We start from the raw sequence: 25,641 nt of genomic DNA on the forward strand, positions 1-25,641 counted from the left end.
GAAGAGCTAAAGGACCATAAGGAGCAATTAGCAGAAGTTGACTAAAAAGTGTATGGAATCAGAATTGTGGACTTCAACTAATACCCTTCAGTTGTCAAAAACCCAGACTCAGATCCGGCCCTGAGTCGGCCCAGATCTGCTCTAAGAGTCAGACACCATCTGGACTAATGACACCGTGGCAACAGAACACTGAGCCTCCTCACTGCCACAGTTGAATAACCAGGGGAGGGATCACATAGTTGGAGATCGAGTCTGAGGTTGATTCCTTTAAGAGAAAGCACCATGACTGCCGTCACCATGCTTCTTGATTTTTTTTTTGCATGCCTTATGTACACTATCTAATTAATCAATAGGATGCCATTTCAAATAAAACAGTAATTGTTTCCTTAATAGTTATCATCAATACATTCAGAAAGAAGCTATACAGCGCATTAAAATTACAAGATAGAGAACTTGTACAGGCAAAAACAATGCTTTGGGGGAAAAATAGAAACTTTCAATGAATATAACAAAATATATTCTTCTTCAAAGGTCAAGGAGTGTTCTCTTTACTCGAATCGGTCTGTCTCAGCCCAGTCGAATACTTGTGACAGCATAACAAAGCAGCACAATTTCTCCAACACTTTTCAGCCATCAGGAAGTGACATCGCTGTGTTAACCCCCACCCACCACCCCCACCTCTAACCCACTCCTTTACCTACCAATAACACTCATACAAGACACTTTTAGACATCCCAGACGGCGGAATCAATGCAGAGGTCACTCAGGTGGAAGGTCACATGGGTGTGAAAAAGCCACTTACTTCTCTCTGGGTGTTAGGAAGACTGGTGGCCATTTTTCTTTTTCTGCAGGGTGGTCTGAAGGGGGTTCACCCTTGGCAGTGGTACCCCCAGACCCCTTGGCCCCTCATAGACATACAGACATACAAAATAGAAGCACACACACACATGCATACACACGCTGCACACATACACACACACACTCACACATACACGGACATCCACACGTACAGCCATGCAACTCGAATGCACAAATAACTGTCCTTAGGTCACATACATCCAGACAGTTTAGGTCACAATACATGTACACTTCGAAATATCCACAAAAAGCAATGCAAGTTTAACTGCAAACAGATGAATAGGCTACTGTCACATTGAGGGTATAGTTATAGATTCATTCATAGCTAAATACGGGAAATGACATTCAGGGAACATACGGCCCATCAGGACAGAATCTCAAGGTTACGTACATGAGGCAGTGACATCTGAGTAGTACAGGTTAAGAGGGAAGGAAATCTGTCACATTATGAACACAACCAATGTTGTGGTTATGTTTCAGATTGGTCAGATAAGGTCTTATGGTCAGTCAGGTTATTTTCTCCGTAGTCACTCCGTTTTATGGCAGGTTTAGTGATAGCTGTGATTCAGCTGATAGCTGAATGCTGTGATTATGTTACTGGTGCAAGTTTTTTTTATTGCTGCTAAATCGGTTGAAGTATTGCTATAAATCGGTGAAAGAGTAAGCACGAAGTTATTGCTGGCTGATGGAGTCCGGTTAAATGGAGCCGGGGCGGTCTGGGGTGAGAGGTGTAGCAGTTGAATGCTGTGGTGGCCGAGGCCAGAATTAGCTCATTGTGGTACTGCAACGGAAAGGCAGGAGGAAGCAGTTATAGGACTGTATCAATTTCAGCGGTCATTTGTCGGAGGCAAGTGATGGAGGAATGACTCCATATAATTTCGACCTCTCCGAAACGATGTTACGTGAGTCCTCTCAGAAACATGGGAAGATTTTTTTGCCCTTAATATTTCCACAGCTTTCTAACTGACCTTAATCGACATGTCCTGGCGATTGCATTGTGCTCAGTTTGATGCTCATGTTGTAGGCGATTCAACCACACGGATTATCTGACAGCCACGTGAGATGATGCTATTCTAAGACTAGCGTGCGTTTTAGTGTAGGCCTACCTAATTTGGTGCTTTATTTTGGTCGTTGATTCACGTGTTCACGTTCTGTTAATCTTTAATAAACTCCAGTTTTCAAACATGCGCAGAACATAATTTAGCTAAAGGCTCAACCTGGGTACCCGAGCTACCCCTCCTATTTCAGACTTGCATGTAGACCTGCACGTGCATCATTTAACTTTTTTTTTTTTTTTTAAAGCCTAGCCGTGGAAAAAAATGCCTTTTTGACTGTCACCGATTTACAAAGGATATCCACTGGTCATCACTCCACTGAATAAAGTGTAAATTACGGTTTAATTCTGATGATCACTGCAGAGAAAAACATTAACTACAAAAATACATTCATCTCTAGAGAACTGCCACTAGCCTACATTTAAACGAGCCTTCAACCAAACCGCACTAAGCGCAAAGGTGGATAATTTGCGTCTTCAGCACATTCAACAGTCTACAGGCCTTAGCCTACTGGCAACGAGCTCTAGCCTATCATTTATACCTACAGAGGTCCCTGTTTTATCTTGTGGTTGTGTATGAAAGGACGTGGACAGACATTATTTCACATAGGCTTCTCGTAAAATAAAGGCATTTAAGGATTTTACACGGCGGATTTTCCTTATCGAGATTGTTGTTAGCTCTGAATGGTCGTTTTAAGAGGAATTGTCGTACATTCGGAGACGTTAGAGGTTAAGAAAGCGACAAAGGCGCCTCTTCCTCTCTCTCCTCCAGTTCGCTTTCTCCAGCAACTGCGGAGGACGCCTGGGCTATTTTTAGTATCAAGCGATCGTTTAGCTTTCAGCACACGTTCAGAGTGCAGCAGCGAGACGAGATGCGCGAGCCTCGGTTCCACGGCTCAGGCCCGCCTTTTGGCCCCTGTCTTCAGCGATACGCGCTCTCCATGGCGTGGCCAGACTTTTTTTTTTTTTCAAATAGCAGCCTAGGAGACGAGCATACATCAACACAAGCCAGTGAGGATAACTTAATATCTACACATTATATACAGCTGCCTACCACAAGAAAACCCGTCCCTTTTTCCAGACAGGGCGTGGCACCTCGTTTTCAGGAGAAGCAAAATATAGTGGACAGAGAAGGATCCCGTGGCAGTGCTCAGATTTTACACCAAAGGGGAAGACAATTACGGGGCCACATACACAGACATTTCCCTGCCTGCATTCCATAGGGGTAAGGAAGGTGTGTCTTCACCACCGCCCTGGGAGACAGATGCTGATTAGAAGTTTGGCAGCCAGCTCTCTGGGCTGCTCTATCATCCATCAGCCACCCCAGAAGCACAACCCAGAGAGGCGCCTGACATCAGACGTCGCTGGGGGTGCGGGCCCGGTGGGCCACGCTGGCTGGGATGCACCCGCAGCAGATCAGCCACAGCGCCTTCTGGATCTCCTGGTTGCGGAAGGCGTAGATGACGGGGTTGATGACGGAGTTGTAAGTGGCGGGCACCAGGGTGGCATAGGTGTACAGCGGCGGATAGGTGTAGTCGGCGATGAGGGAGTAGACAGTGAACGGCATCCAGCACGCGGCGAACGTGCCCAGGATGAGGGCGAGCGTTGAGACGCCCTTCCGCGTGGTGACGTAGTGAGGCGAGGCCGCCAGGAAGTGGTGCTGCAGGGCGATCTGGTGAGCGTGGCGCATGACAATCTTGCAGATCTGCACGTACAGCTGCAGCATGAGTCCGAACAGCAGGAGGAATGAGACGGAGAGGACGACCACGTTGTTCTTGGTCAGAGGCCGCACCACGCTGCAGGTGGACTCCTGGCCCAGGCAGTTGACCCCTGTGACCGGCAGCAGGCCCAGGCACACCGACGCGCTCCACAGGAGCACCAGCATGGTGTAGGTGAAAGCCGCCGTCCTCTCCGAGTTGTAGGTCAGGGCGTAGTAGAGCGACAGGTAGCGGTCGATGGTGATGGCCAGCAAGCTGAAGACCGAGGCAGTGAAGGAGGCCACCACCAGGCCCACGGTGAGCAACTGGGCCGAGTCGGACCGGAGCAGGTAGGCGAAGGTGAAGTGCAAAACCAGGCCCAGTCCGGCCAGCAGATCCGCCAGTGCCAGGCTCCCAATCAGCAGGAACATAGGGGCCCGGAGAGCCGGGTTCTGCCAGATCACCAGAACCACCAGGGCGTTCTCGCAGGCGATCAGCGTGCCCGAGGAACACAGCACAATGTCCCAAGGGTTCATGAGCAGCTCAGGTGGGTACCGAGGTGGGAAGGCAGGCGCCGGAGGAAACGTCACCATGGTGACATTCTCCATACCACCCCCTCCGCTGGCCCAGGTGGACTCTGACCCGAACCAGCTAGGGGTGACTGGCGCCTCCTCACTCATGGTGCCCCCCGTCTGAAACATCACAAAACATAGCACAACATTGATATAACTACAAACACAAATGCACTGCAACAACAATAATAGCCTGATGGAAAATAAGTGAAATGTCTCATTATGATGCATTTTTATAAACACTAGCCTATTTCATAGTGGCCTATTAGATTCCATCCAATATGTTTAGCCAATCTGGTTCCCCAGTTTAATTACCAGGCCTTAACCTGATGGAGGTAAATATGGCCAGTGTAGGCTAATGTTTACTCAAATGAACATGGTCTATTTCTGGATGAAAAGAATAAAGCTCTCTTGTTTCTCCAGAAATGCCTGTTCTTCTCTAGGGTGGTATCAGTAACATTTCACGTATTGGTAATATCTCGTATCACCATGAGAGGCAGTGCATGCCGCCTTCCCGCGAACCGCAGCCCGCGGGTGCTCGAAATAACGCAACAAACATATACTTTCTGCACCATTGCGGCCTGCTCTTATACATCTAGTGCTTACAACCACACAATAATGCACACAGAACAATGGCTGTCACAACATATAAAATATATCACTCTTGTAGCATATATTCTCTAAAATAGACTTCATTCATTCAGCATAATTCATCACTATTTGTAGTCATACCGTACCTTGATTCTTGGAGGTGAGGCGTCTGTTTAGAAGTGTTCACGACCTTGATGTATTGCCATATTATGGTAAAAGCCAGTGGCAGGTGCAGCACTGAAACAAGCCGCACGGGAAATTCGAAGCCGATGACCGTTTCTTTGTGAGGGTCTCAAGAGCAACAGCGACAGCGGCGCTGTACCGTCTTAACGAACATCATTAGGCTACCGACTGCGGCTGTGCAAAGGGCTGATGGGAGGGGTGGCGGCGGATTCCGAAACCGGGCGGATTCGGGAACAGGTCTTTCCCCCCTTTGATGGTAGAATAGGCAGCAACAGCTCGATACCCAGCCGTCTGCGAGACTGGTCAAGGGCGCATTCTAGAACAGTGACGCGCATCACTCACTAGGTCCTATGGGTGTGTGACTGTGTGCAAGAAGACCGAAAAGGTGGGGTCTGGTACAGGCTGTATAACCTGGAGGACGGACTGGCCCTCCTGGTCCATTGATTTAGACAACCATTCACTCATTTGTAAGTTCATTATTCATTAGTTATTATTTCCTACAACTCAATACCTGAACCTGAATTTGTCTTTCAGTAGCTGTCTTGAAATCTCATCATTACCATATATAAACTGGACTATATAAACTACCTACTTTACCACTGCATCCTAATATCATGTTGCCAGGTGTTAAGACATCAATGTTCATGGGAGATTAAATATATTGGTCCAATTTATTGGTGTAGTTTAGGTATCTATGAGAATGTCCAAATCAGAATACAAAACAATAGATAGATATAGAATAGAATAACAAGCTAGGTGAGTGAAACTGTGTAAACATGCTCTAAGGAGTGAGGAGTTTTAACAGTAGCCATTGCATCTCTACACCTCACTACCCACCCATCACACCACCACCCAGACTGCTATTCTGGTCCTGTACTATTAACAGCATTGAGATGTGTGTCACCCCCAACCCCATACTCACACACACACTTAAACATGCACACTCACACTCCTACATGCACACACACACAGCAATCACCCTCCTCTTCTCCATTATTTGCTACCTTACTCCTATTCTCCTTCTAGCTTGACTGTTAATATAACAATAAAGTGTAGTTTTCTTTTTGAAAGGGAGTTAATGCAGGTCCTCAAGGGACCTAGGGTGATATCATTATGAGTTACATTATTCTTGACTTTCCTAGACCTTTTAAAAGGATTAAAAGGATGAGACAATCAATTTCCACATGAGCTTGAGGTTACCAAAAACAACCACTAGGTGTCAGTGTGGAGTTGGCGATGAGTCACCACAAGGTCTGGGTGGAGATAGCCACACCAGCGCACTGGTCAGACAGCAAGAACAAAGAAGGGACGTCATCATCTATACATTTTTATTTCTTTTTCTTTAAAACAGAAAATGATTATTTCACAACAGGCCATCTCAAGCAAACCCGCACATTTACCTGCCAACACCTACAAAACTGTATCAAAAGTGCACCATAGTGTTATAACCTCTCCCGCACTAAACCATTCCCTTTCTAGGTCAGTTTCATAGCATAATTCTTACAATAATATTTATACAAATACCACTCTGTACAATGTAGAAATACATTCCCCAAAATACATGGGGCCCATCCAGACCCCAACATAACCCCTCATCTCCTGAGGAGAAGCCCCCCACCCCCCACATGCACAGGCCACAGGTCTCAGAAAGGCCACAGGCGCCGTCTTGATTTGCAGCATGAGGATAAGAGTGCAGACACCTGGCATCATCATCATCATATAACCTAAAAGATCATGACACTTACAGGACTCTTTTTTTCCTCAAGAAAACAAACAAACCAACAAATTGACAGACAAAAACAAAGAGGGGGAAAAAAAACGTTACGAGAGATGAAACGTCCATACAATATACATACAATCCTCCTGGTTTCGACATTCACACAACAACCCTGTACATATCACCTCACGAAACACCCGCTGTCAAAAAGGAAAAGTTTGCACGCAAACCTCCTCTCTGGGGGTGCATCAGGGCCTCCAACCTGGGCCCCCACGCCAGAAGAGTAGACAGTCGAGAGTGTGTTGGTAGAACTGATGACCATGTCCATCTTCCCATATAGGGCACTGCAGAATGCGTGGATGCAGACAGGACCTATTTATCTTTAATTATTTTACTGCAGGTCTTCTACCTTGGGGCATTCAGCACCCCCACCCTCGACCCCCACCTTAAATAAAACTACATGCTCAGTCTCTGGATTGGTAGAACAGGATGTAGCCAGATTCGGAATTCTTGGAAATTTCTGAAGTGAGGCCGTAGAACTCCTCGATAGCCTGGGCATCAATTTTCTGCAGAAGACGCACACAAACACACACACAGAGACAGACACACACACACACACAAATAAATTCAGTTCTGACAGAAATTCCTCAGGACTCCATCAATTGTGCCTCATTTCATTTCATACTGGACAAAAGTTTTAGCAAAAATGTATACAATAGGGTTGGCATTCATTTTCACTCACAATTTTAAAACTTTTCCATGACTTTTCAAGGCCCACAGGCTGAGCCCAATTTTTAAATAGAAAATAAATCAACAACAACCTTTTCCATTTCTCCTCTAATATAATAGGCTACTTTGGTTTTGTCAATTCAAATGGGAACTATCACCCTGCAGAAAAGCATTACCCATGGAAGAGTACACATCACCACCTATATTATTTTTTAAAGATTAATTATCAACGTATTTAGCAACCAGTGTTTTCACTGTAAACATATATTCTATTTGATATATTCTATTTGAAGTATATATATTATATATATATATATATATATATATATATACACATTACACACACACACACACACACACAGTATATATATAAGTATTCAACTTCTATACATTAACATTTGGAAAAGAACCTCACAGTAGCAGCTTTGCATATTGCTCTACAGTGTTTCCCCCATTCCTCTTTGTCAAATGTATTTAACACATACAGGTTGATGCATAGTAGTTCTACACTGAAATGTCCTAGATATTCTAGGACTGATATTCCTGTTACTGTTTTTAAGTCACTCCAGTGTTTTAGCCTCATGCCTTTGGTAATGTTCTCCGTAGCCTTATTTTTAGCACTGACTACGACTACTTGTGATATATATTTAAAAAGAGACAGACAATTTATTTTTACTCATTGACTCTTCAATTCTAAAAGGTTTCCCAGTTCCCATGCTTCAGAAATACCACAGAATTACCACTGCCATATTTCACAATTGGGATGGGGGTTCTTGATAGCCTGAGGGACCAGACCCAATCAGAAAGATCAAATTCAAATTTGGCTCTCGCGAGAACTCTGAAAGATTCAAGAACCTACCCTGGAAATCCAGTGTTACATTCGCACCACATGTAGCACTTTGAGGATTGGCCAAAAAGCTCAAAAAGCTCATGTGACCATAATAACTTTTCCTTGTATCTTAAGTAAGTAAATGCTTCAATGTGGCTCTTAATCAATGGCTTCTTTGGCCATCCTCCAATAGAGTCCAGTTTTATGGATAGCTTTTATGATTATGGGGTCCTTCACCAGCACCTTAGCCACTAAACTCTGTTGACTGGACTGTGGTGGCTCCTCTCCCTGGTTAATTCGGTTGTTAAATCTGATGTCACGGACTCAACAGTTTTTTTTTTGTCCAAAAACATTTATTAGCACAGCCAGCTGGTTTTCACAGCCTGTAAACCTCGTCACCATCACCTTCGTTTTAGTGAGTGCCTAGTGAGTGGTGGATTTCTATGACTTAAAGGATGCATGTATGGTTTTTTATAAACTTTGATATTACTGCAATTATTATGAGACTTCAAGGCCTGTACACATCTTAAGCAGACCAGGCCAGGTGTCAAAGAGTGGGGTGAATGAGTGCACAGTGACACTGGGCCTAGACGGTCAAGAGCGAGAGGATGAGGTAATGGAAACTGGAAAAAACCAGAATCAGACAGTTTTGCATATCATTTTTATACATGATATGACAAGGGGTCCCACCAATATCCGTAACCTTGGTGGATGCTGATAGGCCAGCAGGTGTCTTTCGAGGGAGGCGAGAAGGCCCAACTTCAAGGTTAAGGAGTATAAAAGATAGGCCGCAGCCATTTTGATTTCAGATCTCATCGGGGCCGCCATCTGATGACATCTCATCTCACCCTATTGCTTGACACCTGGTCTGAACATTGTTTAGACTGGATTATCACTGCAATACGGTGAATAAAGATTCAGCAGTCTTCAGAGATCTCCTGTCTGTTCTGTCTCCTTCGGACGCCTTGTCCCAGAGTGCTAATTAGTAATAGTCAAGTGATAAATTGCTAGTGGATTCGAAAGTGGACTAGTTTTTCCACGACACTGTCTATGGGAAATAAAACAAATGGCTCTGGGAACAGTTGGACCCGGAGAAGTTATCAGGATATTATTGCATTACGACTTAACAATCGGATATCTTGCCATTTCGGGCTCAAACTTTTCTATAAAGCATCCAAGAGATGAGATGAAACATCCACTTCCAGTACTGCTCATCCATAAGGAACCACTTGGAATATTTTCCAGTTGTTTCAGGAATATACTGCATATGTGTGAATATATGTGTAAGTATCTGTTTTAAAATGTGAAAATGCTAATGAATTTCAGTCAGTATATAATGAATAGAGAATAACTGATCAAAATTACACTGTACAAAAGTACATTGATTCACATGCACACTAGTGCACATAACACCATGGGATTTCTTTTGGAAAATAACTATTTTGCTAGCAACATCCAAACAAAACATCAACTATTGCAACATCGTATCAGTTGAACAAAAACATGCAGTGTTAACCAGTTGCATCTGTGTCAATTTACCTGCCCTGCCAGTTTAGGAAGGCACTTGGCAGTGGCGTTAGCTATTGCCGATTAGCACTGGATTTAACACTCTCAGGGCCCTATCATGACAGTCAAAAGCGCATCGTCACTCGTCAAAAGCTTATTCAAATTTAGTAGGATGTCCAGTCCACACATTGGAGGGTTTTCGTCATCAAACGTCGAGCGCATGGCGCAACAAGGTGTTCCTAGGTTTTTTTTAATCAGTCATGGGTGTGTTTGGGGCGTAACATCATTTAAACCAATAAGAATGACATCTGTCATTCCCTTTAATGACGCAAAGCGCGATGTCAAATAAATGCATCGGTATTTTGACATTCAACGGCGCATTTGAAGGAGGCTGCTTGCGAGACCGTATGGAATAGTCATTCCACTAAACCATGCTTTACTAAAACCTAGCATAGCCTTCACGCATTTGCACTCCTCTATTATTTGAACTCATTGGCAAAGTAAAACTAACTTCACCATGGTGTCAGTCAACGACAAGACAGTTATATGCAGTTACTTTCACTATTGACTGATAATGGGTTACCATCGAAAACATAGGCTGGAAAAAGCAATACTTACCCTAATATTGCTCAAATGACTGAATAAAAAAACTTGCTTATCTCGTGACAGTGCGTCTTCAGCTGTGCTCCATACGTGTCTCTCGCCTCTCCCCTAATCACTTTTTAACCGTCATTACCAATTTGCAAATGATGGTGAATAACTACTCATCATGAGATGTACAGTATTTCGTAATATCTTTATTCTAATTATGTTTCCCATTGTAATCGTGCAATTTGTAATGTTTTGCATGGACGTGCGCTGGTGTGCGTTCATGGATGATAGAAGGATGGTGCGTTGTGCACCCACCAATATGACTATTGACAATGCGCTCTTAAAACAACTCGCCATAGACTTCTTACCAGGGGCCTGTACTACGAAGGGAGCTTAACCTACCCAGATATAACCCAGGGTTACTTTGTTAAACCGGTGTTGACAAAACCTGGTTATCATAAGTGGTGTTAATCGGTACTACGACGCTGATTAAGAAGCTGATTTGTTGAACCGGGGTTAACCTAATTGGAGTTTGTGCGCGTTCACATAAAAGGCAAGTCACCACTTTCAATGATGACGCGATCACCTTATTTTACGGACGAGGAATGCACAATTATTGTGACAAGTTACAAAAAATTAAAACGCACTCTACGACAAAAATCAAATATACGTCGGCAGCAAACAAAGCAAAACAAGGCTGTTGGCAACGTACTGCCGATCAGGTAGCCTAAATGCCTAAAAGTTAAGTTTTATTTCCACATGTTCTTCAAATTATTAGCAGAGGAGTTGGCCATCACAAATAATAGTGGAAGGCCGATTATGGAAGGGGTTGAGGGAGGCATTCGGCTGGATTCTGGTGCTGTGGAAATGTGTAGCCTTTATGTGCAGGGTACAGTAATATGACATTCAATTCAACAAGTTTGTTAAAATGATTTTAATTTATTAGGCCTACTGTAGGCTATGTCCGATTTATTTTTGGCAATTTTTGCTCAGATGTTCAGCATATTGTAGGCCTATGTCCGATTTATTTTCGGACATAGCCTACAGTATTCTTGCTCAGATGTTTAGCATCACCGATGGAATACATGAATGTCCACATAAGGGCATTGCTATGATGGGTGACATTAAAGACGTCTGCCTAGATCATCTGACGAAGATAACGAATTCCCTCGGCTGACAATCTATATCTTCATAGAGAATATCGCCCGGGTAGCCTATATATATATTTTCTGGCAGTCTCTAAAACCCCTCGCCCTGCGAAGAAAGCCCCTCACGATTTGCGCTCCAATGTCGTATGGATCATCCAGGTACGCCGACATTGTCTCGGGAGAAATCGTTAGTGGAGGGGTGGTACTTATAAAGGGTGTGGTTAACGGAAACCTCGGGTTAACCAAGAACATAACCTGCTTTCGAGCAGGTTTGAGATGCAGTGTAAATTGCCATGGCAGCATACCTCGGTTAAAACCTATCCACCTTTAAGTGAGGCCGGGTTAATCCGGAAGTTACGCCACACGTGATCAAGTTACTCTCGAAGTTACCCAGATGAGCCAGTAACCCCGCTTCGTAGTACAGGCCCCTGGTGTACAAAAGCGATTTTTAGACAATGTGCTAAGCCACTCCCTAAGTTGTTAATTGCCACACCCCTGGGCGCATTGTTTAAAAAATAAACGTGCAAAATAAGGAATTAAACTTTGTGCGGGGGGGAAACGAGTTTTACGCCATGCGCCAGGGTGCAAAATACAGCCCCCAGAGTCAGCACACATCTGCTCCTACACACAGAGGGTTGCACACTTACCTCTACAATGTCATCATCAAACAGTAGCCAGAAGTCGTGGCTCTTCACGATAGCAATGTAGTGTCCTCGGTTTGGACCACTGCAAACACAAAAGAGGTCAGACAGTGGGGGTCAGAGATTTTGCATCTGTTAGCGGTTTTATTTCTCCTTAGTACTTTATTAAGAGTTTATTACAGTTTGACTTTTCGGCATTATTACAGGTTCATTAAAGAAGCACTATATGCAACAATTTTAGCAAAAATGACCTTAATTGTGCAGGTTGAAAGTCGTTCTGATGATTCTTTCACACTTTCTGGGTCGTTTGGTGGGTGCTTCGTCTCCCCCTATCGCTTCTCCGCGGAAAAAACAAATATGCAACTTTCCGTTCCCGGTCCGAAGAAATCCGGATGTGACTCAGCGGAAGTATCCAATCGCGCCTCGAAAATGTAGTCAGATTGTAGTTTCGAAGAAGACTGCAAAACGGATGCAGACTTGGCTTTGTTGCTGTTGAAATTGTAAGTAGCCTACCCTTGGGTGAACTTCGTTTTTGTAATGTGGTTTGATAGTCTCTTGAACAATGTGTTCAAGAGACCTGTTGGTGAGCCCTGTATGTGTTTAGCTTAGTTTCTTGATGGCTAGCTCGCTAGCTAGTGGAGTTTAGCGTAGCAGTCGCTTGCTACCGAAGCTGCAGGGGGAGCTGTGTCATGAAAAATGCGAGCCCAAATCCGGCGAAAACCCAGAAACAGCGAAGGAATTACCAGACCTGCATAGGGCTTCTTTAAGGCATGATTGCAGGTTCATAAAGGCCATTACAAACATTGAATTATTTTGCTGTTGCAATAAAACATCATTACTGAATTAACTTAGGGTTTAGGGTTTGATCATAGATTTCTTGAAAATTCTAGCCTGGAAATCCTGAGTTCTCGCAAGAGCTAAATTTGAATTTGCTCAGCGAATGACTCTGGCGACGAGTAATGAGGCTCATTACCTATGCCCATGAAACTGAGCTGCACCAATCACATCGGTGTATCTGATATAGGCAGACGCACTAAACAGATGATGACCGCGCTGCGATGTCGAGAAACATTGGTCGTAGTGTTATCCAGTTGCGTGCAGTGATATTTTCAAATGCATGCTTGGTGCCGCCCCTCGAGTTGGGCCATTTTCATTTTCATTACTCGTAGCCAGACCCTTAATCTTTCGGATTGGGTCTGGCCCTCCTGGCTATGAATATTCGGCACTTAATAAAATCCCAAGCTGTATTTTAATAATAATCCCTGAGCATATCAAACCAGGATAATATGAGACAAATATCTCAGACAGCTGAGACACATCACCATTCATACCTGTGTCTATCGTCCATCTCCAAAGTGTTCACATGATCACTAGTGCTCAGATTTCATTACTGCCTATGTCAGTTCACTACGTTATGCCTTTGCCGAGACATATCAGGACACATTAGTGTTTAGCGAAGGGAGAGAGCACCCCATCCAGCCACAAACCTGGGTCTCCGGGTCAAGATGCAGCTTTGGACCGAAACACCAAAAAGGCAAGCACATATTCAACCGTAGCAACACAGTTTACACTACAAAAGATATACGTTCCAGACCACCTCGCTAAGTGGTTTGAGTGATCAGATCATAATGAGTCTTGGAGGTAATTTGCACTTGTGTTTACCACTGTCCATTTGTGATCTAATCACCCCAGATGCATTTTAAAACCAAGGACAGGGTCAAAGTGTCTGCCCAGTACATTTATTTTAACTTGTTACAAAAGGCTCTGGAATATGGACCAACCTCCCGCAGTGCACTACAACCGCGACCAGGTCGTAGAGACGCTCAGGGTTGGTGGCGTCACCGGACGTGTTGAAGAGGCGGAGCTCGAGGGGGAAGACCACACGGTAGGAGAGCTTGGTGTAGCGCTGCAGCTGTTCCATGTACTTGAAGCGCTTGAGGTGCAGGGCCAGGATCATGGGCAGCTTCTTCACCCGCATCCTGGATGAAAGATGAACAAAGATGAGGATTAACACGCGCCCACATGATGCTCATGCTCGCTCATTCATTCATTCTCTCTCATTCATTCATTCATTCATTCTTATTCATTCATTCATTCATTCATTCTCTCTCTCGCTCTCTCTCTACAATGTTACAATCCAAAGCATGCATGCAATTACACACACGCTTACATGCAAATTCAGTTAATATGCAAACAACAACTCTTGCAGACCCACTGACCTTTTGTGGGCCTCCTGTTTGCTTCTACATTCCTCGCAGTAGTATTTGTATTCACTGCACAGAGTCTCAGTGTTGCTGAAACCCCTTTAAAACAAAACACAGAAGAAAGGCCATCACTTTAGGCTCTCTGACATTTACTTATATAATATGGGGGAAAGGTTAATCATGGATTTGTGAAAATAATTTACTTGAATTTTCATTTTTAAATGAACCAGTGGAAACATTAATTTCCAACTGGTTTCAAAGCAGGTTCTTCCTTTTAAAAGGGAGGTGGTATCCCAGTTCTCTGACCTTAGACAGTGAGTGATTGACGTGTTCTGTTCAACGTCGACTGATAAGTCCAAGAAGTCCTCATCTTTGCTGCTTATCTGTAGGAGGAAAGGGTCCAAAAGTGCACATCAGATCCAAAGCAAGCCACCTAACCTTTTACCTACCTGTTTAAGCGATACAATCGCTAGCTATCTGCTAACATGACCAAAAGGAGCTTATCTAGTCAGAAGTAATAGCACAGTCAGTAACAGAAAGAACAAAAGTGGTTGTGTTGTAAGATTTTTTAGGAAGATGGGTGAGGTCCACGCTCAAAAATCTAATGTCTTAATTAAGATCTTTTTATTACTTCTAAAGGAAGGAAATACCATTACTGCCTGTGATGTTGACTTATTGTATGGAAAACCTTCTGCACTTCTTCCTACATGGAGAAATAGTGCTAGGTGCAATCTAATGCCGATGCCTGAAGATGCCAAACAGGACTCGGAAATGGTCACTGTTGAATGATTTCTCTTCTAGAGCGGGTCAATTGTCAGCCCCTGATTATAAACTTCACTGCCTATCAGACCTTAGCTGATAAAAACAACCTGACCACAGGCACAGCATGCTTGTGGACACACTGAGATAAATCTTGTGTGCACTAGGTGCTGAAAGTCACTTTGGCTAAAACTGAAAGCTGGACATCGGTGTCTTATCTGAATGTCTTATCTATGATAGGAAGGGCAAGGGTGGGAAGAGAGACCAGATGTGGTGATGGAAAGTTGGGGGTGAGTGGGGTAGAGGACTCATCGACAGCATCTGACCCTGGGACAAATTGGCCCAAGATCCGGTCCGTATATGACAGATTGATTCCACATCCAGGCGTTATAGCATCGTGAGCTGCTACCTGTGCAGGGTGTATTTACCGTCTCACAGGTGAGGCAGCGTGTCTCATTGGTCAGTGTGCCCTGGAAGATCTCGTGGACCCAGGTGGAAGCCGGTGGCGGGTTGTTCTGGCTGCCGCCGCCGGCACTGCTGCCGCTGCTGCTCCCGCTGCTGCTACTGTTGTTGTTCTGGGAGTCCAGCGTGCCATTGGCCAGGCGGCCGTTCTGCTTGTCCTGTTTCCGCTCCTCCTGCAGTAGGTCTGCGATGGTGTTCAGCAGGTAGTTCAGGAACTCGTGAGCATCCTGTTGCATGTAATTATCAAACAGTTCTGCAGGGGGCGACAGGAGCCAAAACAGACAGAGAAAGAGAGCAATAGAGAGAGAGAGAGGGTGGGAGGAGGTGTTAGGTAATATTCCCATCGGGGTTCTATAAATGAATAGGGGGGTAAGGTTCAGCTTACAGTCTGGATGATTCCTAAATGGCCTGTTCATTTGCTTTTAACTTGATTTTCCAAGAACTTTGCCTTTGCCTTAGTAGCTAAATTAAGATTGTCCCCGCCAACTCAACCCAAGCACTTGCTAAGCCATCCTTCATAAATAACCACCAAGACCACTCACCTAAGGCTAATCAATCTCTCACCCATTCATCATCTAACTAATACTTCAATAGAAATGAAAGACTGTGTAAATGAACTTGCACTGAAATGCTTTGACTTAACATTATGAATCATTTCTCATTTGCATGTCCTATGTGGTATCACCAACTTTAATTGGCAAAGAGAAACCCAATCCATCTCTCTCACCGTTCTCTTTGCGTAGTCGCGTAATGAACTTCTTAGGGGGGATGACACCCACTTTCCTCTTCTGATTGGCGATGCTGTGGAACAGGTCGGCCAGGCAGGTGAGCAAGTTTTCCTTGCGTCTGGGCTGGCTGCGGTAGGCCAAGATTTTTTCCCGGAATGGCCTGCAGAAGTACAGAGCCTGCAGCACCGAGTTGCAGTAGCAGGTGTTCCCAAACTGCAACCCCCACAAAAAAAAGAAACAGATATGTCAGGGAATGGTGGTGTGATGGCATTTTGAAACTACGGGAGAACAGCATGAGAACATAATCTGTCAGGCCTACTTACATTAACCAAACCAAAGTAGTGCTCGTTGACAGGGAATTGTTCAGAGCCAATCTCTTTTTCCAAGGCGGAGGCATTGGCGCCCTGAAAGAGGAAAATCAAACCCTTCACATGACAGCTCACAAAACGTGCTTATGTTTGCAGGATTTGTGTTCATCGTCAAGCAGTGAGACATGGCCAGGTGGTTAGGATTAGAGAGCTGTGAGAGTTTAGTGGGCAGTCGTCCTCACACTCACCTACGGAATCAGGGTCACCACTTAGTGTAAACGGAACACACAATTCACGATTTTTTTTTTTTACATCAGTGGGTGAGTCTACGTCAAGGACTCGCATCCAACTCTGATTGTGTACAGCTTTGCTTTCACCAACCGTAGATACACGCCAGACGTCTAGGTACAACCGCAAAAGTGTGGCTACAATCACAATTTAAAATTACCTAAGAAGTTTCCGTCTGAAAATCTGATACCTGAAGTTAGCGGAGATGTACGTTCATTAAGTTAGCAATAGTAAGCAAAATCATTGCTAACAGCCTCTGCAGTGGAAGCAGTTGCGTAAAATAGTTTACAGATGATCCCTCTTGATTGCAAGACATTTTTGCCAAAGGTTGACTTGCCAAAGACACTAGACGGTTAATTTGCGACCTGTGCAATTGCATACAATTGAAGGTGCGTAGCCATACCCCTAAGATGCTAATAAGTGCCTGGATTGCTAACCAGGAAAGCGTAGGCTACATGAAACCTCCGTAACCTCTTTACGGTCACTGGGTCAAACAAATCACATACTGCTAGTGCTTTTGGTCACTTAACAAGGTGCGCTACATTTTATCATATTGCACCTCGACAGGCAACTGTAACCAATAATTCAGGCCTACGGCAACATTCACTGCACACGAAGGGAAGACAGATCGGCAGCAGTCACCAAAGAAAACTGTATAGCATTGGAAACAAATAATTTTAATTAATCCGATCATTACCACAAAGAAAAGATTGACATGCATTCTCTTTCAAAGCACGAAATTTGTACATATGAAGGTGCCATGCACTTACCATGGTACAAAAAGAGGCAAATTTGGAAACTGTCATTAGGATTTCCATTCGCCCAGCGCCATCTTCCACCCAATCACCGCGCGGAGGCGAGAAAGGACTCCCTCGTGAGGACAGATTGCTTGGGCTGGCCCACAGAACATGGCCCCAACATGGTCCTAGCGCCGTTTAGAGTCAGAGTGACCAGTTGGATGCAATCGGACAGGGGTCCACCATTCATTGATGGGCAACTACACTGCGGTAGTTTTTTTTTTTTCAGCAGTGAACTCTTCTTAAGGAATGCTTATGGTAGTCTTTATTTCACTTAAACACAGATCTATATTTGCCCTCATTTTAAATTTAGTATAATGTAATGTTAGTTTTACACGATTTCCATGTATGTATCAATTCTACTACATATGTATGCTTCCTTCAATCATCATTCTTTGCTTTATGATATAGCCTAATTCAAAGTTATATGCTGGCAGACAAAAATATATATTAACAGGTGATAAAATGATGATTAAGGAAAAAATGCATTTAGTGTGATTCACTTAACTTGTAACTGTGTTTTACTGTCTTCACATACTGTTGCAAATAATCTAATTACTAGCATTACATTTGATAGTTAGGGATCTTTAATAAGGACCTGTTAGGTGTTTTATAATTTTTGGTCAGGCACTGTAATGGTAGTCCTAATATCAAGTTTACAACATTCTGTGTCAGGACCCCATCATTCTCTTTCCGCCGTACCCGCCATCTTGCGAGCACCCGGGGGTAAGATGATCTCCGTATTTTGTCCAATAAAACGTGTTAAATAGGTATTATACGATGCAGGGGACCGCTCAAGTGTACATGTTTGGACGTTTCATGTATATCCTTACGAAAATGTGTAATTAGCGATATTGTGGAGTAGATATAATTGTGCGATTGGCGTTTGGAACAGTGGCGTGGCTGTCCATCCATGTGGGCCAAGCAGCCACGAATGTTAACGTTAGCAAACCCCATGTAACTTTCTAACCGTACGATATTTTTCTGTTTAACTGGTGTTCAGTATATGCCCATTATATATTGATTAAATAAGAGGTCGGGCAAGTTATCAGTGCAGTTCATACAGTTGTTGATAAACTGTACAGAAATCATCTGATGCTTAAATTAAATGTAAGTGTTGATTAGCTAGGGAGCTAGGCTAGCGTTAAAATGATGTCTCATATTACGGTTTGACATACTGTGATGACCGATTAAGTTTAGGTTGCATGTTGTATTTAGTATGCATCATAAGGTTTTGGGAACGTCAAATTTGAGAACTATCTTCAGGCAGTGAGTTGACGACGAGTGACATTTTTTTGTCCATTATAGACTTGCATTTGAATAGCATGGGTAACGTCAGCAGTTAGGCTAAACAAAAAAAACTACTGAAATGACTAACACCACCTAATTGTGAACTCTCCCCTCAGTAATCAGGCATCATGACGAACACAAGAGGCAAGAGGAGGGGGACCAGGTACATGTTCGCCCGTCCCTTCCGCAAGCATGGTAAGGAACTGCAAGAACACATTTTGATTTCAGAATTATGCTTATGTTGACTGTGGATTTTGAACTGATGCTGGTATGTTGACCCTAGGCTTGTCAAAGACGTAAATGAAAGGTTGGGCTAAGTGTTGTCTTTTCATTTGTAGGCGCAGTTCCTCTGTCCGTATACATGCGTATCTACAAAAAAGGAGATATCGTTGATATCAAGGTAAGTGTGCTTAATAGTGTGTGAGGTTTGTGATTCATTCACATTGATTTGATATAAATCTAGTATTATGCCACCACAAATTGATGTACTGAAATATGCATATATGAGTGTGTACACAAGTCATATGGTGTGTACAAGACATGAATGCTTTTCAGTGATTCACTTTACACATGACGTTTCTTGGATCATGACCCATAAATGATGCAGATCAAACTTATGCATTAATTAGAATTAATATGTATTCATTTTTGTTCTCAGGGCACAGGTACCGTTCAGAAGGGGATGCCTCATAAGTGTTACCACGGGAAAACAGGCCGTGTATACAATGTTACCCAGCACGCTGTGGGCATCATAGTCAACAAGCAGGTCAAGTAAGTATACCAGCTTAGCTGTAGGGGACACTTAAATTAGTGTTTTTGTGCTTGTGCATGTTGAGACTATTCTGACCATTTAATGACATAAATTGGTCCCTCCAGTATTTTTGTCATCTTAAGGTTTCACCAATAAATGACAATTCAAGAATTTCCTGTGCTTGCAGATGCAGGTTGCAATTTTCTCTTCCCGTCATACTAGATGAAATGATCATTGGATTATTTGCCATTGTGTTAATTTGAGTCTAAATGGCTACAATTTCAGTTACCATAGCAATTTTACTTATGGACACACCAATCATGGCAAACTCAAGATACTGGTATATGGTTTATGTACGTTGTTACCTGTTTCACAACACTATTAACGGTCTTAACATATTTAATTGAATTATCTGAACATATTCTGCTGAATTACTAGACAGCAGGTGATTCAGTCAAGTATCTTTTCTGGAATGTCTGATCAGAGTTATGGGGCTGCATATGAATAAATTAAATTAGTCAAATAACCGAGTGTTATTTACGTTACCAACACTGCTACTTTGAGGGTGCACTATCAAGAGCCTATTAGTGGATGGTTTCTGGTCTTTTCTGGTATGTCACTAGCAACGCAAAGAGCGTCCTACATTTCACTAAATTCTGAAGTTTCCATTTTATTTCTCTGCACTTAGTATGCTACACAATCAAATGTTACTTAAAACAAAACCAAGAAAACACAAAATGTTTCCGATTACAACATTCTAATTTAAGTGTGGTAACAGAACTACCATGGTAGCATAACTTCTGTCCTACTGTTAGCACAGTTTCTGCCATGATTCTGTACATTATACAATGACTGAATAGGAATATTGGTGTTTGTGGTATAGTCTCAAGTGTTAAACCGGTTATTAGAGTATCCGTACACACCCCTAATCATAAGGCATATGTAGTGTCAGATACTATTTGGGTTGACTGCTTTCTTTCTTTCTCTTTTTTTTTTTTTGTTGGCTTTAAAGTTAAATTAGAGTGGAAAAATCCCCATCTTCACTTTGCCATAAGGGCTGTGTGATGTCCTATGTGGTCATTCATATGGGGAAGATTATTTATCCTTTGAAATCCCTGTCAGACCACCAAGTGTTTGAGCTGGGTTTTTATATGGGGTACATTTATTTTGTCTGGTTTTAATAGCCCTCTTCTATGGACTTGGCACTTTGTGTGATTGTTTTTCCTTGTGACTGTTGCTTCTAAGGGGCAAGATCCTGGCCAAGAGAATCAATGTGCGTATTGAGCACATTAAGCACTCAAAGAGCAGGGACAGTTTCCTGCAGCGCGTCAAGGAGAACGAGAAGCTGAAGATCGAGGCCAAGCAGAAGGGCACATGGGTTGAGCTCAAGCGCCAGGTACTGGTAACATAAACAACTACCCACCACATCCAGGGGCCTTTGTGGCCAGTCAGAAATGCCATGCATTAGAATTTTGGGGCACGTTTTGGGGAATGTTTGATTAGGTCATCCATCCTCATGTTTTTGAAGTGCTATGAACTACATCTGAATTTTGTTATTTGAGTGTTAATTCATTAACACTCAAATAACAGAATCGTAGAGTAATTCCACAGTTGTCTGTCCCCACTTTAGACAGTCCAAGATATTGTGCTTGTGTGGATCAGAAATTCCATGTTTGCAATGTTTGTTGGGCGAGTATGATGAACTGTGAAGCCTTTCTGTACATCAAGTTATTTACCCAGTCCCTGGTGGTTTGTGTTTTGGTCCTTCCAAAAATTGTCTAGTTATGCCATACAACTTTGACAGTTTACTTGGAGAATGTTAAGTTGACCCTTGTGTCTGTGTTGCAGCCTGCTGCTCCTCGCCCCGCTCATTTCATCAGCACCAAGAACAACGAGCCCCAGCTCCTGGAACCCATCCCCTATGAGTTTATGGCTTAAGTGTGCTGACCACAATAAATCTGTTTATACCCACAAACATGACTTGGGTCCATTCATTTTAGTGCATGGCTAACTTGCCTGTCCACCTGATGACCGAAATCTGGTGGATATTTTCTTGCCTTTTCTTAATTATAAATTACTTGGTTTGGACTTGAGAAACTAAAGGTATAAGGACGATTGAGCTAATTTCAGCTCTAGCCTTGTAGTGCTTAACTGGTTCTCGATGATGATTCGTCTCCTACGATCACTTGAGTGAAGTGAGTTCACATTCGCACATTTATTTCACCGGCGAACTGAGAGACCAGTAGCACAAAGCACACATGCGCACACGCCCTGGCGGGGTGGGAGAGTTGGGACTATTCTAAGGGCCCAGCACTGACAAAGGAGCCCCATATAATACAATATATTGAGAGATGGATATAGAGATATATATATATATATATATATATTGAATTATTGTCAGTCATAGGGCCCAAATTTTCTAGCAGCACCCCTGTACCCAGGAGTCTTCTGTGTGACCACTTGGAACCTTGTTGAGAGTTCTCAGTGGCCTTGAGATGGAAGTGCATTCTAAGTGAATAGTAGGTGGCTTTAGGTTGAGGTTTGTTTTATTTATTTAAACGTGATATTGTATGATGCCCCCTGCACATCTGATTCTATTCTGTTGCCATGACTGCCATGTAGCAATCTTACATGGACCTGTTCAGGTCTTTACTGCAGTCAAGCCACTAAGCAAAACTTAACATGGATATTTTAAACATTTTAAGCAAGCTGTTTTTTTTTTTTTTAAGTATGCATATCTTAAAATGCATACAGAAGCCTTGCAAACTAACAGTACAGCAGGGGGTGTTTTTGATCAGAAATTATAGAATCTTAAAGTGTATGTCATGTTAAACATTTTTGACAAATGAAGGGACATGAAGCAAAATAGTTAGTAGTGATTTTTCTTAAATCTACTTTAAATACTATAGAACAATAGTACAACTATTTTTATAACTAAATTTATGAACATTCCAGACACAATGATGACTTCATAAGAGGGAGTCCAGCAAAGTTGGTCAATTAAAACATGGGATAAGGGATCATACAGTAGGGTTTTTTTTTACACTGATGACCAAAAACATGACTTCATTCCAGTATGTCATGCTAGAGTCTACTACCTGCAGTAAGTTTTTTTTACACTGATGACCAAAAACATGACTTCATTCCAGTATGTCATGCTAGAGTCTACTACCTGCCTGACATAAAAATATCCTGATACATTTTTTTTCTTTACTGGCAAGCATTATTTATCTTAAAATGCGATGAAGAGGATATGGGTAAGCAGCAATGCTTGAAAATGTTGTCACTTGCCATCACAGATAGGCCATTATATAGCCTAAACTAAGTAGAATCGGTAAGCAACTCATTAGTCTGTGTTCAGTCAAAAATGGGCGTGCTTCCTGCTTTAGAGACCTGACTATAACCATCAGTGTATATGGGCTACCACACATTTGCTCTTTATATATCCATCTGCTTATCAACTAATGTTGGCTATAGACAGACTATTAATTTGCTTACTGATTCTACTTAACTTGTTGTATATGAAAGCCTGTGTGATGGAAAATGACACAACTGCCATTTTGAAGCCATGATGCATACTAGTGATCCGATCCTACTCACACCCCTAATCAATTTCTCACTGATGGCCATGATTCACCTAAATTTTGTAGCCACTGATATGTCATAGAGGACATTTTTGGCCTTATCAAAGTAAAAGAAAATGCAGTTAAAACCCATTCTCCCCTATGCTCAACTTTGCTGGACTCCCTCTTATCAGGTCATCAGTGTGTCTGGAATGTTCATAAATTCAGTTATAAAAATAACTGTAAATATTGTTCTATTGTATTCAAAGTTGATTTTTCAAGAAAAATCATTACTATCTTGCTTTATATCCCTTCATTTGTCAAAAATGTTTTTTAACCTGACATATACACTTTAAAGCCTTAGTAGAATGTCATTTGATAAAGTGTAGGCTAAACAACTAGAATCAGACATTGACACCAGATGTATCAGTAAGGAGCAACACAGAATAGTGGTGCACAGGGGCGTAGCACAAGATCCTGGGCCCTATGCATAGGCGCTCGATGGTGTTTTACACCCCCAACGGCGTCTTCCATGCAGCACTGCCACCGCTGACTTAAAGGCACCTAATCCTAACCCTAACCTTAACCCATGGCTAACCCTAGTGCCTTCCAGGCAGCGCTGCCTTGAAGACAACATTGGGGGCATAAAACACCAAGAAACTGCATAGGCAGTCCTGATGGGCCCTCATAATAAATATAATAAAATACATTCCAGACTTTTCAAGGGTCCTTTCTCCCCTTGGAACCCTAGTAATTAGTACTGGGTTTACCCCCAGTCCGACGCTCCTGCTGGTGCAACAAATTTTAAGTCGAAGTAGTGCGACTGGTATTGCCAGGCTAGTGAAATGTAGGCAACCAGCCATTGTTGCCCACTAGGCTATTAGTCAGGTAGAACTTTGTGGAATTTGGGCATAAGTGTGACATAAGGTACTAATGCAATTTTTTTGCATAAATTGATAGGTAAGGGGGTGTCCTTTCAGAATCTGACGAGTGCCGCTCCGGCACCCTTGAGCATTTTCTTTAAAATGGCATCACCTGCCACACCCCTTTTTTGATCATAGAAAATCATCTAAATAGACCTTAACATATAAACCCATCATGTATGGTATCAAATTAAAGCTCTTTTCATACAGAAATCAGCTTTGACCATAATAAAGTACAAAAAAATAGTTTAGGTCCAGAGAACAAAATACCTTTTGCAAAGTGACCTTTAAGGTCAAATTAGGTTCCTTTTTGCTGCATAATATTTTATACCGCTAAATCATGTCATGTTTGGTATTAAATTAAATAAATTATGGAACTGCCATGTAGCTTAATACATACAGAAATACAATCATTCAATAGTAATTTATTTTAATATGAATTATAGCAAGTCTGACGTACCCTAGTTCACCAACTTGTGGGTTAGCTAGCACGTTAGCTTTAATTTTCCTTGAATCAGTCGCTGAATTTCAGACAGCAATGATGTGAGGTACTTCCCAGGTAGTTAGCACATTAATTATAACTGTCCTTGGATTTCCCCCCAGAATTACAGACAACAATATTTTTCAGCATTTTTTCAACATTTTTTTTAATGCTGTAAAAACAGACACCACAGTCCAGGATTGATACAAACTAGTCTGAGTTATGAGGTACTTGCCAGTTAGTCAGCACATTAACTATAGTCCTTGAATTTGCCCCCTTAATTACAGAGAAAACGACAAAGTTGATTACAGGAGGAGAGGACAGAATCAAGAAAATGATTTCTTCCAGTATTGGAAGGAATGTCACGAATCATTTGGAATTGCAACAACAAATATAAATCAGGTTTATAGCCCAAGTATACTTGCATATACAAGGAATTTGGTCTCTGCATTTATCCCACCCGTGAATTAGTGAATACACAGTGAGATTAAGCACACAACAAGCACACATGAGGTGAAGCACACACTAACGCGGAGCAGTGAGTTGACTTGCTACAGTGGCGCTCGGGGAGCAGTGAGGGGTCAGGTGCCTTGGTCAAGGGCTCTTCAACCATTTCCCACATTTCTCCTACAGGTCGGGGATCGAACCGGCAGCCCGAAGTCCTAACCAGTAGGCCACGGCTGCCTAAGTATACTTACATATACCAGTACGGGAACATGCCTATGTTCCCACAGCCCTATGTCCCCTAACCCTAAAATTGTGGGAACATAGGGCTGACCCCACCGATACAAGGAATTTGTGCTCTGCATTTTACCCATTCGGGGGTAGTGTACAACACACCCACACAAACAGTGTACTGTACACCCATTCAAACACACACACACCCTAGAGCAGTGAGCATACTAGGAGTATACATACACACCCGGAGCAGTGGGCAGCCCTTGATCCGGCGCCCCGGGGAGCAGGGCTTA

General features: G+C 42.8%; 3 protein-coding genes across 3 annotated transcripts; 1 reads left to right on the plus strand and 2 right to left on the minus strand.

The window, feature by feature from the left end:
• Window positions 1–679: 679 nt before the first annotated feature.
• Window positions 680–5,251, minus strand: gpr12 (G protein-coupled receptor 12). Its single transcript, XM_048266044.1, has 2 exons — window positions 4,919–5,251; window positions 680–4,301 (listed from the first exon to the last, which is right to left on the minus strand). Exon 2 carries the CDS (start codon window positions 4,287–4,289, stop codon window positions 3,267–3,269), a length of 1,023 nt encoding a protein of 340 aa, XP_048122001.1. The 5' UTR covers window positions 4,290–4,301; window positions 4,919–5,251; the 3' UTR covers window positions 680–3,266.
• Window positions 5,252–6,917: 1,666 nt separating this feature from the next.
• On the minus strand, window positions 6,918–17,818 carry usp12a (ubiquitin specific peptidase 12a). Its single transcript, XM_048266045.1, has 9 exons — window positions 17,636–17,818; window positions 16,593–16,673; window positions 16,269–16,482; window positions 15,508–15,794; window positions 14,627–14,703; window positions 14,336–14,419; window positions 13,898–14,095; window positions 12,123–12,201; window positions 6,918–7,238 (listed from the first exon to the last, which is right to left on the minus strand). The coding sequence occupies exons 1-9, from the start codon at window positions 17,681–17,683 to the stop codon at window positions 7,137–7,139; spliced, it is 1,170 nt and encodes a 389-aa protein (XP_048122002.1). The 5' UTR covers window positions 17,684–17,818; the 3' UTR covers window positions 6,918–7,136.
• Window positions 17,819–18,337: 519 nt separating this feature from the next.
• Window positions 18,338–21,678, plus strand: rpl21 (ribosomal protein L21). The gene is made up of 6 exons (XM_048266046.1): window positions 18,338–18,388; window positions 19,069–19,147; window positions 19,291–19,352; window positions 19,611–19,723; window positions 20,949–21,099; window positions 21,552–21,678. The coding sequence occupies exons 2-6, from the start codon at window positions 19,081–19,083 to the stop codon at window positions 21,639–21,641; spliced, it is 483 nt and encodes a 160-aa protein (XP_048122003.1). The 5' UTR covers window positions 18,338–18,388; window positions 19,069–19,080; the 3' UTR covers window positions 21,642–21,678.
• Window positions 21,679–25,641: the final 3,963 nt, after the last annotated feature.

Source organism: Alosa alosa, chromosome 16, assembly GCF_017589495.1.
Source record: "Alosa alosa isolate M-15738 ecotype Scorff River chromosome 16, AALO_Geno_1.1, whole genome shotgun sequence".
Lineage (NCBI taxonomy): Eukaryota > Metazoa > Chordata > Actinopteri > Clupeiformes > Clupeidae > Alosa > Alosa alosa.